The 16334-nt window shown below is 41.3% G+C and overlaps 1 protein-coding gene across 6 annotated transcripts in view; it reads right to left on the bottom strand.

Moving 5' to 3' along the window:
* The window catches only part of KCNIP4 (potassium voltage-gated channel interacting protein 4), a 691146-nt gene that overhangs the window by 14563 nt on the left and 660249 nt on the right, over nt 1–16334 (bottom strand). For all 6 annotated transcript variants that reach the window (XM_033948582.1, XM_033948558.1, XM_033948590.1 and 3 more), the window contains one exon: nt 9728–9798. In XM_033948582.1, the coding sequence (XP_033804473.1) occupies nt 9728–9798 (71 nt within the window). The remainder of the gene's footprint in view (nt 1–9727; nt 9799–16334) is intronic.

Here is a 16334-nt window from a genome sequence, read left to right as displayed (position 1 = left end):
CTTCTACCACTACTATCCATTCAGTCATGTCTGACCCCAGTGACCACAAAGTTGAAAGAAAAGAGCAGATACCAGCAGCCCAATTAGTAATATATCTCCTACCCAGTGATTCTTGGGCTCACTCAGTTGTAGGGCGCGGCTGATAGCTTTTAGAGTTTTGTGCTCATGGTTCAAATCTATCTTTCTGTTGCTTGTTTTTATTTTTTATTTTTCTTCCTAGTCTCACCCCTCCTGCTACTTCCATCCCTTTCTTCACCCCTTAGCGCTTCTTCCCTGCATCCTAGGATTATCATATTTGTGAAGTGAAAAAAGAGGACACATGGCACACCACCAAAGAGAATCCAATGGATACTATGGCCAGCTTGCATATCTTTGTCAAGCCAGATTGTATAGTTTGAAAAGTATCTCTACTTACGGAAGTGGACACACTCAGCAGCTCTTGAGGGCTCCTACCTTCTACAATCTTTCCTGTAGGGAAAGACATGGCATCTTGCAGCAATGTCAACATCCAAGGAATTTCAGCATTGCTAGCTTGCTGTCTCACCACGCAAGCTGCACTTCCAGCCTTGGTTCTATGGAACTCAACGATATCTCTTTTACACTGCCACTCGAAGCACTGACTGAAGTTGAAACTGCTACTGAAAACACAAGAGCCTGCACATGGGTCTATTTCCTGGAACTGAGGATAATGTCCTAGAAGTGCTCTTCTGTTTCCCCATTTCAGATCAGGGAAATTCTTAAAAAAAAACCAACAACAACCCCAAGAGACCTTTGGAGCTTTATCAGAGCTAACTCCTAAGCATCTGTACATGCTGCCATCTTGGCCTTCCTCGTGTATACTGAATTTTTATTTATTCATTAAAAAATGTATTACTCACACACATCCAACAATTCTAATATAGAAATCTTGAATATATAAAACTTTTTTTGACTAAAATAATTGTCTATAATGGGCAATAGGATTGAGCCAAGTTAAAAAAAATACATGAAAGTTCTGGCATTACAATTTAGAAGGAACTGATTAGATTTCAATATAAGATAGTTATGCTACACTGTTTTATTGCATTCAGTTGATAAACCATTTGTTGTGAAATCAAATTGTGTAAAATTGAACTTTTATATTTTTCTAAAGCTTTCTGTAGTTTTGTTAATATTGAGTGTGACTCACCATTTTTACATTCTAAAATGGTGATGCGATTATGTATTATTACACTACCCTGTCACTGATTTATTATCTAATCAACCTTGATTTTCTTAAAGAATTTTGATGTACAGTCTAACAAAACACATTTCTTGAATTTTTTCAACCTTATCATAAATGCAAGTATTTATGGGATAAGTTCTGTGGCTTAATCCTTGGAGTTCATTTCTCATACTTGAGAGGACCAGCTTAACTTGGATATGCCATAGAGAAAACAAGCTTGATCCTTCTTCTTTTGTAGTGAGCCATTGGTTAAAGGAATACCCCTTATGGGTAAGCCTTAGTGGAGTCTTCCTTCAACACCTCCTAATCAGTGGCTGGTAAGAATATGTTTTCAGGGTACAATAACAGAGATAAGAACTCAATGAAAGCATGGAAGCATAGAGAGAAAAAATATATTTTTTTAAATTGTACAATTTTTTTTAATCGTTGCATACAGAAAATCTATTTTTTACATAATGAGGCCATTTTCAGAAGCTCAAGAGCATAGCTACAAGGAGGGAGAACTATCTATTATAATTTTTGAAGACTTCTCTACCTCTACAACTGCCCAACAAACAACACAGATGAACAGCAAATAGCCAACACACATGAAAATGAAACACCAGTGGACATGTTTTGGAACTCCTTTCAGGAACTAGAATGGAACAACTTCATAAAACTTTACAACAAATATATTAAATCAAACTGCATCCTAGATCCCTGTCCCCCCAACATAATGAAAACAGCCCCATTAGACTTTAAAATAACACTATGGAATCATATGTCCAATAATCTCAAAAACGGAAAATTCCAAAAAATCGTAAACTACCCCTAACATCAGCAACCAACTATAGACCAGTAGCATCCATCCCATTCTTCGTAAAAATAATGGAAGGTCTGGTACAAACTCAATTGACGGACTACCTAGATCAGTTCTCGCTGCTACATGACACCCAGTCTGGCTTCAGACCTCTGTTTAGTACCGAGACAGTGATTGCAGCGATCTTAGAATACCTACGTAACTTATTCAGCAAGGGCCATAAAGCCTTAGTCATGCAATTCGACTTGAGCTCGGCCTTCGACTTGGTGGATCACGAAAAATTACTACAATGCTTAGACACAATCGGCATTGGAGGCGAGGTGCTGGACTGGTTCCGAGGATTCCTCACGACCCGCACCTATCAAGTTCGCTTCAATTGCAATCTCTCTAAAATATGGAGAAACCCATCAGGCGTCCCACAGGGGTCCCCACTATCCCCTCTACTCTTCAACGTCTATATAGCTTCACTAGGAACGCAGCTGACCCAGCGAGGCATAAAAGTATTTAGTTATGCCGACGACTTCACAATCATTATCCCGTTTACTGCATCTCCCTCCGAAATCACCCCCACAGCATCAGAAGCGCTGAACATGATGGAACAATGGACCAAAGATTTCAAACTGAAGCTCAATTCAGATAAAACTAAATTCTTTATAGCCTCGCCACACGCAAAATACACGACAAAATCATTACACATTAACAATCTCAACTACCCCATTTAATCAACAATGAAGGTCCTAGGAGTAATATTAGACCAAGGCCTAACAATGAAAGACCATATAGACTCCCTAATCAGAAGAGGATTTTTCACTCTCTGGAAACTTAGGTCCATTAAAGGCGTACTTCCACACCTCGGCTTTCAGAACTCTAGTACAATCCCTAATACTAAGCCACCTGGATTATTGCAATATCACCCACCTGACAATCCCCCAGAAGCAAATGCAAAGACTACAACTAATACAAAATGCAGCAGTCAGGATGATCTTCGGGCTGAAGAAGTCCGACCACATAACCCCTTCCTACCGACTCCTACACTGGCTGCCGATGGGGGCACGCACGAAATTCAAGCTAGGATGTCTCTGCTTCAAGGTATTAAATGGTCTAGCCCCTAAATATATTACAGACCTCTTCTCATTCCCAACCAACAGACATGAAAGAAAAACACACCTGAAATTTGTCTCCCCACCGACTAGAGGGTGCAAATATAAGAGATACCACCAACAACTGCTATCGTATCAAGCAGCCTTATGGGGTAAAGACTTAGAAAAACTAATTGCACACACAAACAACTACGAAGAATTTAGGAAACACCTAAAAACTTACCTGTTCTCGAAATACCTAGGAAACGAACCAGGACATCAGCCCCTCCGGTAACTCCATCACATACCCGAACTTGTAAACTCTTAACCTAACTCCTAATTACTAACTATGAATACTCCATTCAATTCATGGAACATTTCTAATTCTTTGTAAGCAGAACGGCACTTCTTGGTCTTGCAGCATACAAACTGTTGTTACTATTATTAATGCCGGTATTATCAGATGTACACTGCTATACTCTTTAATTTGTCGTATGTACTGTCTCTCTTTATTGTATTGTATTTAATTTAAAGTTACCCTTTATTGTAAACCGCCTAGAAGTCGCAAGATTACTGGCGGTATATAAGAACATAAGAACATAAGAAGTTGCCTCCGCTGAGGCAGACCAGAGGTCCATCTCGCCCAGCGGTCCGCTCCCGCGGCGGCCCATCAGGCCCATTGCCTGAGCAATGGTCCCAGACTATCCCTATAACCTACCGCTACTCTTATCTGTACCCTTCAATTCCTTTATCCTCTAGGAACCTATCCAAACCTTCTTTGAAGCCTTGTAACGTGCTCCGGCCTATCACAGCCTCCGGAAGCGCGTTCCATGTGTCCACCACCCTCTGGGTGAAAAAGAACTTTCTGGCATTTGTTTTAAACCTGTCTCCTTTTAATTTTTCCGAGTGCCCCCTTGTACTTGTGGTTCCCCGTAATCTGAAAAATCTGTCCCTGTCTACCTTTTCTATACCCTTCAGGATCTTGAAGGTTTCTATCATGTCTCCTCTAAGTCTCCGCTTTTCCAGGGAGAACAGCCCCAGCTTTTTCAGTCTGTCAGTATATGAGAGGTTTTCCATACCTCTTATCAGTTTAGTTGCTCTTCTCTGGACTCCCTCAAGTACCGCCATGTCCTTTTTGAGGTACGGCGACCAATATTGGACCCAGTACTCCAGATGCGGTCGCACCATTGCACGATACAGTGGCAGGATGACCTCCTTTGTCCTGGTCGTGATACCCTTCTTAATGATACCCAACATTTTGTTTGCTTTTCTTGAGGCTGTGGCGCACTGTGCCGACGCCTTTAAAGACGTGTCCACCATCACTCCCAGGTCTCTTTCAAGGTTACTTACCCCTAGCAATGATCCTCCCATTTTGTAGCTGAATATCGGGTTCTTTTTCCCTACATGCATGACCTTGTATTTCCCTACATTAAAGTTCATTTGCCATTTTTTGGCCCATTCTTCTAGCGTCGTTAGGTCCCTTTGCAGATCTTCGCAGTCTTCCATGGTTTCAACCCTGCGGTAGAGTTTGGTGTCATCCGCAAATTTAATAACTTCGCAATTTGTTCCCGCCTCCAGGTCATTAATAAATATATTGAACAGGAGCGGTCCCAGCACCGACCCCTGCGGAACTCCGCTCGTGACCCCATGCCAGTCTGAGTAATGGCCCTTCACTCCAACCCTCTGTTTCCTGTCTGCCAGCCAGTTTTTGATCCATCGGTGGACCTCCCCTTGCACCCCGTGTCTCCACAGCTTTTTAAGCAGTCTTTCGTTTATTACCTTGACCATTTCTACCATTTTGCACCTAGGGCTAGATTCAATAAATGGCACCCAAAGTTGGGTGCTGGGATGATCCACACTAAGGGGGCCCTTTTACTAAGGTGTGCTAACTGATTTAGCGCGCACTAATCGATTTATTCTATGGGCACCTTAGCATTTAATGTGTGCATTATATTCTATGGGCGCCTTAGCATTTAGTGTGTGCTAATCTTTAGCGCATGCTACATCGATTAGCACGTGCTAAATCAGTTAGCGCGCCTTAGTTAAAGGACCCCTAAGTTAGTATTCTATAAATGGCACTGCGTAGAGAATTCTTAATACAGCCACTTTCTTCCATGACCATGGAACCAATTACCTACTCAGATTAGGTCACCGGACTCACTGATGGCCTTCCGAAGAGCAGTGAAGACCTTCTTTTTCCACTAACGATGCTGTGCTGACAAACTCCTTTTGTAGACTACTGCCTGTCACCTCATGCCCTTATCTTACACTGTGAATGTCTTATTGTAACCCATTCTAAGCTTGTGGGCTGATGGGCTAAAAATCTAAATAAATAAATAAATGTGTTTAGCGTACATTTTGTGTCCAACAAAGTGCAAGCATTCTATAACATAACCCTAATTTCTGGGAATGCTTCTGACCTGCTCATGCCTTTTCCATGACCACATCCCCTTTAGAGTTCCATGCTATGAAATTTAGGGAGCAAAAAGAAAAAAGTAGGCCACCTAAAGACCCAGGATTAGGGATACATGTTATAGAATAGTTAGTAGGGTAATTCTGTACATAACTCCTAATTAACGACTTGTTAATGCTCATAATTGTTATAACTATTTGACCAATTATTTTATGTGAGGATCTGGGATTTACACCTAAATTTTGGTGACCTCTACAGAATCTGGAGATGAATGCCTTCTATGACTACATCAATCAAAATCTCTTGGAAGCATAATTGTGATGCATGAATGCAGTTTAGACATTTTAAAAAGTGAACATGGAGAAAGCAACAATAAATACTGCTAAATGCAAGAACAGAGTTACTATATATGAAATATCCATTGGTATGAAAAAAATAAATAAATGAAAGCAAAATAGGGACCAAGAGAGCTACAGAAGAGGTTGGTTGATAGTCTTTAGACACTATGGTCTGAATTTAATAAATGGCGTCCAAATTTGAGTTCACCAACCACTATAAAATATCCTCATATATTTTTATGAATTTTTTTCTGGACCGTCAATGTCAATGAGAATACATATTCACCAGAATCTTCATCAGTCCATTTTTTGTAATCCTGATATCATGCTATTTTATTCAATCGTTTGTGCAACTTATTTCATAAGGTGATACATTACTTGTAACTCAGAAGAGATTATTGCTACAGATACTTGACGCCATTGGGATCTCAGGCAAGGTCTACAATTGGTTCCAAGGATTCCTCAAATCAAGAACCTACAGGGTAAAGTCCAATAATATCAAATCAGAACCATGGTCCAACCCATGCGGTGTTCCACAAGGATCACCTCTATCACCTACGCTCTTCAACCTCTTTATTTCCTCCCTTGGAGCCACTTTAGATAACTTAAATGTTACATCCTTCAGCTATGCAGACGACATCACCATACTCCTCCCCTTCGACCCATCAGAGCCCACCACTACAGCAAAACTGGAAATAACCCTAGATGCAGTGGAAAAATGGATGGTAGACCACAAACTGAAACTAAACTCAGATAAAACAAAATTCCTTCTGCTCGAAAAGGCCAAAACTCCCACCATTACAGAACTGAAAATTAAAAACACCAAATACCCAATATAGCCCGAACTCAAACTCCTAGGAGTAATGATAGACAGATGCTGCACAATGCAGTCCCAAATCAAGAAAACATCCCAGAAAGCTTTTTTAATTATGAGAAATCTACGTAAAATAAGAAAATTCTTCGACCCAGCACAATTCAGGCTAATTGTCCTGGACTATTGCAATTCCCTCTATCTACCTTGTCCTGCCAACATGATAAAACAACTTCAGACTATACAAAACACTGCCCTCAGACTGATCTACTCCCTGAGAAAATATGATCATATTACAACTGCCTTCCTAGACTCTCACTGGCTACCTATGCAAGCACGAATTCAATTCAAATTCTACTGTCTATTATTCAAAGCATTAAACGGCTCTGCCCCCCCTATCTAAACAACCGCCTAAACCAGATCCTCACCTCAAGACAAAGAAGAACTCCAAACCCTTTTGCCTTCCCTCCACTCAAGGGCACTCAGCGCAAAAAGATGTTTGATAACCTTCTGGCGACGCAAGCAGCAAAACTTAACCACTCCATCTCCAACCTGTTGACGGCAACGGGCGACTTCAAAACTTTTCGAAAAGAAATCAAAACCCTACTTTTCAAAAAATTTATCCAGATATCTTAACCCAACCCTTCCCCCTCCTCCTAGATAAATTCTCCCCCAAAACCTCCACTTAAATAATCTCTTCCTCCCCAAAACACCAACCAAGTATTCAGATCCCTGAAATGTAACGTAATCTTATTTGTACTCTAACTGTAATCTATTTGTTATATCACACAGTAACGTACAGTCAATTTAATATCCAATTTGCAAGTTCTTCCGGAATTAATCCAGCTACCTCTCCTCCCTTGTAACCAAAAAAATAAACAAACCAAAACTGTTATAACTTCACTGGAAATGTCCAGTTAGCTCTTTTGTAATCCGCCTTGAACTGCAAGGTATAGGCGGAATAGAAGTCCCTAATGTAATGTAATGTATTTTACTTAATCAAATTTGCGGGCCAGAAGAAAAAATCAGTGTGGAGCACTACTCTATAAGGATCACTCTGGAGCTGAATAGCGCTCAAGGCAAGATTCTATAAATGCTACCTAAGATTATGTTTTTTTAATAGCTGAGATTTTTATGTACCCTTACCTATTGTTTTTTCCCACTTTTCTATTTTAAATGAAATATGTAACTTTTAATTTTTCCATCCCAACTACTTGTTTGTTTTAGTCAAATGTTTATTGTTAATTTGTGAACCTCTTTTACCTTACTATATATTGTAATGTACATCGCTTAGTGATTTCAATAGGCGATAAATCAAATTCTGTTAATAAACTTGATAAACTTGATCAATCAACTGCTAGGCACCGCTTATATACTCACACCAAAGCAGACTTAGGTGTCGCTAGGCATTAAATAGATGGGTGCCAGTACATTAGGCCAGGTTTTACCAGGCCTAATATACCGCCACCTAACTTGGATGCCTAGTGATGTCAAAGTTTTCCATGCCTATTCTCCACCCTAAGCACACCTACTTTTTAGGTAGGTGCTATTAGGCATCAGAGAGCACTTCAACTTAGGTGTCACTGGACGCTCCTCTGAGTTGTGCGCAAAACTCTTAATTGGTGGGTTTAAAAAAAAAATGTATCAATTAACTTCAATGGCGTAGTTAATTAACACCCCATTTAAGCTAACTGTAACAATCTACATGCAGATTTTAGTTAGGTGTCGCTAGGTGTCTGCAATTAGGGCGCCTAGTGTCGCCTAAGTCGCCATTTATAGAATCTGGTCTTTAGAGCTCATCCCTGTGCCAAAATTTGGGTGCCAGTATTTACACCTTGTGACTAACTCTTGGCATTGGGGTGCAAGAATAGCAGTGCTCTATAACTCGAAAAGGAGGAAATGGGGGTATAGTCAATCTAAATACCTTTTATAAAATCTCCCCAAAAGAGAATTGAACACCCAGCAACAAGCACTGTACTCTGATACCATATGAAAGCCAACGAATGAAAAAGCCTCAGTTATGCAGGAAGAGGTAAAATAATCACCCAACCATCCATCCATCATAGGCAGAAAAAACTTTTGTGGCTACTATATATTTCTAGAGAAATGCAAAAAGAAAAACATGAGAATCAATCATATTTTTGATTCCACTGTGCTAGCAGCAACTACAAACTTAAACTGCAAATTCAAGAAAGACTATGTACATCCAGCCTATGATTGTTTCGTGGCTGACATGCCACTTCTTCAGGGCTGCAAAGGCTCACATAGCAGTTTGATGCGCTGCTCCTTTGTGTTTTTCAGGCAGGCTTTTTCTTTTGTTGGCTTTTGTTGGCTTTGACAGGACATTGGAGTACCAGGCCGGGAAGTTTAATTCCTGGTTACATCCATTGATCGCTCAAACTTATTCTTATACTGCATTTAGGAAAGTTTTAAAAACATATTTATTTGATAAATTAGATTGATGTTTTTAATTGTGATGGGTTCAATCATTAGTTGATAGATTTTTAGAAGAATCTGCTATAGGCCATTTTTTAATATATTATGTTTTTCTTCATTAGATTTTATAATATTTTAAATTGAATAATAGTCTCTGCTGCATTTGATTGCTTACGATGTATTGTTTATTATGAAATTGTATCCCTTTCGCTGAATTGTTCAGTTTTATTCCTTGTTGTGAACTGCCCAGAACTATTGGTAGGGCGGTATATAAGAAAATAAATTATTAAGAATAAAATAAATTATTATTATTATTATCAGAGTTTAGTGCTTGTTGCTGGGTGTTCAATTATCTTTTGGGGTATTCTATAACTCTGCATGCAAATTTTTGGAATTCCTCTACCACATTCCAGCCATTCCTTTTTTGAATTGTGTACTAGGGAATTTTGGCATGTGGGATTATAGAATAGCATGCAAGAAGATGTGTGTACAAAATCTAATGCCATTTAACTGCAAATATTATCGCTAGTTAATGGCTTGTTAGTTAATTGTTTTGCACGTGCATCTTTGATCTATGTACCAATTTTGTCACCTAAATTCATGGGCCATAGTTCAACTGCTTTACATCTGCTGGTTTTATTACTTACCTCAAAACTCACAGATCCATTATGATCGGTGTCAAATGCATTGAACAGAAAGTGTGCATATGTTGTTGCATCTGAAAAGTCACAAGAAATATATTTCACTAATTTCATTCCATTTGCTAATACAATGAATATGTTCTACTGTGTTTCTTAAAATGGAAACTTGTATACATGCAACTAATAGTCCTAGAGGGCTCATGTTCTAAAATGAGATCATATGATAAAAGGTAAATATTACATATTTACAGTGGTATCTTGGAATCCAAACTTAATCTATTCCAGAACCCCGTTCGAGTTCCAAAATGTTCAAGTTCCAAGACAATATTTCCTATTGAAAATAACAGAAACTGGATTAATTTGTTCCTTGGTCCCACAAGCTCAGCAAGGTCGGGCACCCACCGGCATAGGCAGCAAGATTGGCAATGGGAACTGCAAACGGTGCTCAGCCCAAAGCTTCCCTCCCAGGCGGAAACAGGAAGCTGCGTCAGAGGGGAAGCTTTGGGCTGAGCAACGTTTGCAGTTCCTTCGGATTCCAAAGCAGCGTTCAGATTCCAAGGCAAAATATAAGAAAGAAAAAAAAAGTTTGGATTCCAAGTTGTTCGAGTTCTGGGGCGTCTGGATTCCGAGGTATCACTGTATATATTAAAAGGCCCTTTTACTAAACTGTGTTAAGCAGTAATATTAGCTTCACATGAGAAAAAAAAGCTTACTGCAAAACACATTAAAGTGTTTGGCTGTAGGGTGCCTATCAACGCACGCTAACTCACACATTAGCTATTTTTTCAAGATATGTTTTGCTGGGGGGGGGTCATTGGTGGAGATTGACCGTGAAAGTGTTAACCAGCTGCACCAACTGGTTAATGCAGCGTGAACATGGGAGTCCACTTAGTACCTCCTAAATAGGTGGTGGCATGTGCACCTACATGTACTTTTAAGGATAACTATGGCAAATTGTAACCTTGAAATTGTATCCCCCCCCCCCCTTTTTTTCCAAAACTGCGCTAGTGGTTTATAGCACATGCAGGCACGCTGAATGCTCTGTGCGGCTCCTGACACTCATAGAGTTCAGGAGTAGCGCAGAGCATTCAGAGCACTGGCCTGCACTAAAACCACTATTGCGGTTTTGTAAGAGGGGGGGGTATATTTGTTTGAACTAGACCCCTAGTTTGTATCAAGTTAGGATTCAATCTTGTATTGTAAACTTGTTCGTAATTATGTCAAATGGTGACCTGCTTTTTTACCCTTACAGTGGAACCTTGGTTTACGAGCATTTGTTCCAGAAGCATGCTCGTAAACCAAAGTATTCATATATCAAAGCGAGTTTCCCCATGGGAACTAAGGGAAACTCGCTGGATTCGTTCCCACCCACCCCCACCTACCGAGGCCAGCGACGCTGCTCTACCCCTCAAGAACCGACATTGCTCCCCCCGCTCATAAAGGCCCCACCGCATGATCTGCCATCCCCCCTGCTCGTGTCGCCCCCCCCGCATGATCCACCATCCTTCCGCTTGTGGCGCCCCCTGCGTGATCCACCATCCCCCCGCTCGTGGCACCCCCCCTTGATCCGGCACCCCCCACACTCACGTCGCACCCCCGCCACAATCCGGCATCTCCCAGGCACCCACGCACCCACCCGATCACATTCCTTACCCCCATTTGGCACTGGCACCGGCACTAACACACAGGACATGCCGGTGCCAGTGCCCGAAGATCTGCCTTCTTCTTTTTGCTGGGCCTTGAGCATCTGCGCATGCTCAAGGCCTTCGGGAACTGGCACCGGCACCGGCATCTCCTATGCGTTGTTGCCGGTGCCAAATGGGGGTAAGGAATGTGATCGGGTGGGTGGGTTCTTGGGGGATGCCGGATTGCGGCGAGGGGGGGGTGCGACGCGAGTGGGGAGTGCCGGATCGCGGGGGGGGATGGCGCTCGGTTTCCGAGGCGCCGATTTTGCGAATGTTTTGCTTGTCTTGCAAAACACTCGCAAACCGGTGCACTCGTAAACCGAGGTACCACTGTATATTGTTTCTTTCCTATTACAATTGTAGTTCTACCCTCCTTTCATTTTTTGTTCCTTTTACTGACAGTCTTGTATGACCTATGTGTTTTTACCCTGCTTTTTAATTGTAAATCGCTTAGACATTTGTATAAGCGTTTAATCAGATTTTAAATAAAACTTGGAAACTTGGATAATATGTATGTTTAACTTGTAACCCATTCTGAGCTCCTTGGTGACAAAGAAAATGAATTAAACAAATAAACTTAAATAATTAATTAACAAAAGGGAGGGGGTTAAATTTGAATGCAATAACATAAAACATACTAATGAAACATTAACTTTCCCTTCTTCAAAGCTACACTAGCGATTGCCACTGTGGTAATTGCCCTGAAGGCCATAGAGATTTAAAGGACTTTGGGGCATTTGTCACGCGGCAGCCGCTAGCGTGGCTTTGTAAAAAGGGAGTTATATTACATCAGGACATAAAAAAATACAGCCAATCTTAATTTCTTATTGAGTTGTAGTGCAGTCATCATTCAGCAAGGACACACATAAGAACATAAGAATAGCTGCTGCTGTTTCAGACCAGTGGTCCATTGTGCCCAGCAGTCTGCTCCCTTGGCGGCCCTTAGGTCAAAGACCAGTGTCCTAACTGAGTCCAGCCCTATATGCGTACGTTCTGGTTTAGGAGGAACTTGTCTAACTTTGTCTTGAAACCCTGGAGGGTGTTTTAACATAAGAACAAAAGAATAGCCTTACTGGGTCAGACTAATGGTACATCAGTGACCAGTCCAGGTCATAAACCTGCTTGCAGACTAAACATTCAAAACTTTTATTTTCAGTATATACTAGTAAGTAGTTTCTCTTCAGACACAATGTTTCAATGTTAGTAAACAGCAAACTTAACTTTGTGGTCACGTCAGGGAGAGTTTACACAGGCCGATCATGTTTCGCCACTAGGGCTGTTTCAAGGCTCACTCCCCCTAGAACAGTGGTCTCAAACTCGCGGCCCGCCAGGTACCATTTTGAGGCCCTTGGTATGTCTATCATAATCACAAAAGTAAAATAAAACAGTTTCTTGATCATATGTCTCTTTAGCTATAAATTATTATTAAGACAGCCAAAAGGAAAGATTTATAAACTATAAAGAGTTTTACCTCATGCAAAATTGTCATTTCTTTAATAAGACATTAACTATTTTTTCTGAGGCCCTCCAAGTACCTACTAATCCAAAATGTGGCCCTGCAAAGGGTTTGAGTTTGAGACCAGTGCCCTAGAAGTAATAGATGGATTTTTCAGTGATGCAAAGGCAGAAAAAACTTTGTAATGAACATATTCCATGTAATAAAAGGTTAGGTTATTTGGTCCAAAGTATCTGTAAAATGGAACCCTATAACAGCCTCCGGAAGAGCGTTCCAGTTTTCCACCACCCTCTGGGTGAAGAAGAACTTCCTTACGTTCATACAGAATCTATCCCCTTTTAACTTTAGAGAGTGCCCTCTCATTCTCCCTACCTTGGAGAGGGTGAACAACCTGTCTTTATCCACTAAGTCTATTCCCTTCATTATCTTGAATGTTTCAATCATGTCCCTTCTCAGTCTCCTCTTTTTAAGGGAGAAGAGGCCCAGTTTCTCTAATCTCTCACTGTATGACAACTCCTCCAGCCCCTTAACCATTTTAGTGGCTCTTCTCTGGACCCTTTCGAGTAGTACCGTGTCCTTCTTTAAGTACGGTGACCAGTGCTGGATGCAGTATTCCAGAAGAGGTTGCACCATGGCCCATTACAGCGGCATGATGACCTTCTCCAATCTGTTTGTGATCCTCTTCTTAATCATTCCTAGCATTCTGTTCGCCCTTTTCGCCGCTGCCGCACATTGCGCGGATGGCTTCATTGACTTGTCAACCAGTACTCCCAGGTCTCTTTCCTGGGGAGTCTCTCCGAGTACTGCCCCGGACCTTCAGTATTTTTGTATAAGATTTTTCTTACCCACATGCATCACCTTACACTTATCCACGTTAAACTTCATTTGCCATATCGCGGCCCATTTCTCGAGTGTGTTTATGTCTCGTTGCATTTCTTCACAATCCTCCTGCGTCCTTACTACTCTGAATAACTTTGTATTGTCTGCAAATTTAATCAACTCGCTCGTCGTTCCAATTTCCAGGTCTTTTATAAATATGTTAAAGAGCACGGGTCCAAGCACTGAACCCTGCGGCACTCCACTCGTGACGCTATTCCAGTCTGAATATTGTCCATTTACCCCCACTCTCTGTTTCCTATCCGCCAAACAGTTTTTAATCCACGTGAGTATTTCACCCTCAATTCCATGGCTTGCAATTTTTCAAAGTAGTTGTTCATGCGGGACCTTGTCAAACTCCTTCTAAAAATCCAGATATACAATGTTGACCGGGTCACCTTATTTGCCTGTTTACTTCCTCAAAGAAGTGCATCAAATTCATGAAGCAAGATCTTCCTTTGCTGAAGCCGTGCTGGCTGGTCCTCATCAGATCATGTTCGTCAAGGTGATCAAAGATGTGGTCCTTTAGCCAGAGCCGCCATCAGAAATTTCTAGGCCCCTTACTGAGCAATCCGACCCCCCCCCCCTTCTTCCATGGGCCGAATACACACATACTTTTCTCTGTCGCCGCACTCTTTGACCAAAGGATTTGTAAGCCTGCAACCACGTCAAGGTAGACTCTTTCAGCAGGGCGCTAACCTAACCTAAACTAAACTAATCTATACCTATCTATTCTAAACTAACATATGTCTAATACTGAACTAATAACAAATTAACAAACATCTGCATAATAAATAACTAATAAATAGTGCTAGTAGCTATAATTCACTTTTGAATGTAAAATCTCAGTTAAGGATTTCTTTTGACCTTTGTAGGCCAGAAGTAGATCACAATTGCACAGTATTTTTTGTAACAAGTATTAAATGTGTTTTTATAAATACTGTAAGCTTAATAAATATATCAGAAAAAACTACACATTTGAGCGCATATCTGAACATACACATCTGTATGATCCCATCCTCCTCAGCTTGCCTATAGCTGCATCATGCATGTTAAAAATGTACGATATGTTGATATGTGCACCTTCCTTCCTTCCCATCCATCCTCCTCAGCCTGTCCTTACACATCCACAGCTGCATGTTAATGATGATGTATATGTTATGATGATAAATAAGTGCATATGAGCACATCATTAACATGCAGCTATGGATGTATATAAAAAAGAAACAATATTCTGTACAATTGTCAATTTATAAATCAGCGTCTTCTCCCCACTCTCTCTTCCCCATTTCCCATCAGCGTCCTCAGCCCACTCTCTCTCCACTTTTCTTCAGCGCACGCACATAAAAACAAGCAAGTAATTTATATCATTTTCATTCTATTCATTCATAGAAATTAAAGTCTAAATAATGCCAGTCACATAACAAAACATGATTTTACAAAAATAATTCCCTGCACAGTCAAGCCTGCAAGGATTACTAGATGTCTTTCAGCAGCTCCCCTCCCTCCCTCCCCTTTACCTTTGTGGCCAAGTCAAAATGATCTACCAACAATAAAAATTTAAAAACACAAAGCACGCTGTACGCAGAGAAAATGTTAATTATCATTTATATTCCGCGGGTTTTCAAAGAGGTCAAGGCAGATGACTTTATGCAATGTCACCTCAGTAACAACTATACAAAAATAGACAAATATTCCCCCTCCCTTTTTACTAAAACGCGATAGCGGTTTTTAGCGCAGGGAGCTGCGCTGAATGCCCCACGCTGCTCTCAACGCTCATAGGCTCCCTGCGCTAAAAAAACACTATTGCGGTTTAGTAAAAGTGGGCCATAATGCAAAATATAGACAACATATATAAATTCTCAAAGCAGACACATTTTGATCACTAAATTGAAAATAAAATCATTTTTTCTACCTTTGGTAATTTCATCAGTCTCTGGTTGCACTTTATTCTTCTGACTGTGCATCCAATATTTCTTCCCTTCTTTCAGCCTCCTGTATGCTTCCTCCAGACCTCATTCCCTCCCCAAACTTTTTCTTTGTTTCACCCTGCTTCTTCTTTCTTTTTCTCTCTCTCCATACCCCCTTTCTTTCTGTATGTCTGTTTTTCTCTCTCTCTCATCTTGCCCCCTTCTTTCTTTCTCTCTCCACACCCTCTTTCGTTCTGTATGTCTGTCTTTCTCTCTTTCTCCGTGCCCCATTTTTCTTTGTTTCACCCTGCCCCTTTCTTTCTTTCTGGCTTCCTGTCCCCCCCTTTCTTTCTTTCTCCCTGCCCTCCTCTATGCCACCACCATTGGGTAAATGCTGTCACCACAACTGGGGAATAGGCTGCCACTGCTGCCATCGGGAACAGGCTGGCACCGAGTTCGCCCTGCTTCTCTTCCCCACGGGGCCGACCAACTCTCGCCACCCGACGTCAATTCTAACGTCGGAGAGGACGTTCTAGGCCAGCCAGGCAGCAATTGACTGGCCGAGAACATCCTCTTCGATGTCAGAATTGACGCGAGTGGCGAGAGTTGGTCGGCCCCACGGGGAAAAGCAGGGAGAACTTGGCGCCGGCCTGTTCCCGAAGGCAGCGGTGGCATTCAAGTGGCTA

The sequence above is a fragment of the Geotrypetes seraphini genome, chromosome 1 (genome assembly GCF_902459505.1).
Source record: "Geotrypetes seraphini chromosome 1, aGeoSer1.1, whole genome shotgun sequence".
Lineage (NCBI taxonomy): Eukaryota > Metazoa > Chordata > Amphibia > Gymnophiona > Dermophiidae > Geotrypetes > Geotrypetes seraphini.
Note: the sequence above shows the minus strand (reverse complement) of the source record. Positions and strands in the feature narration are given on the sequence as shown.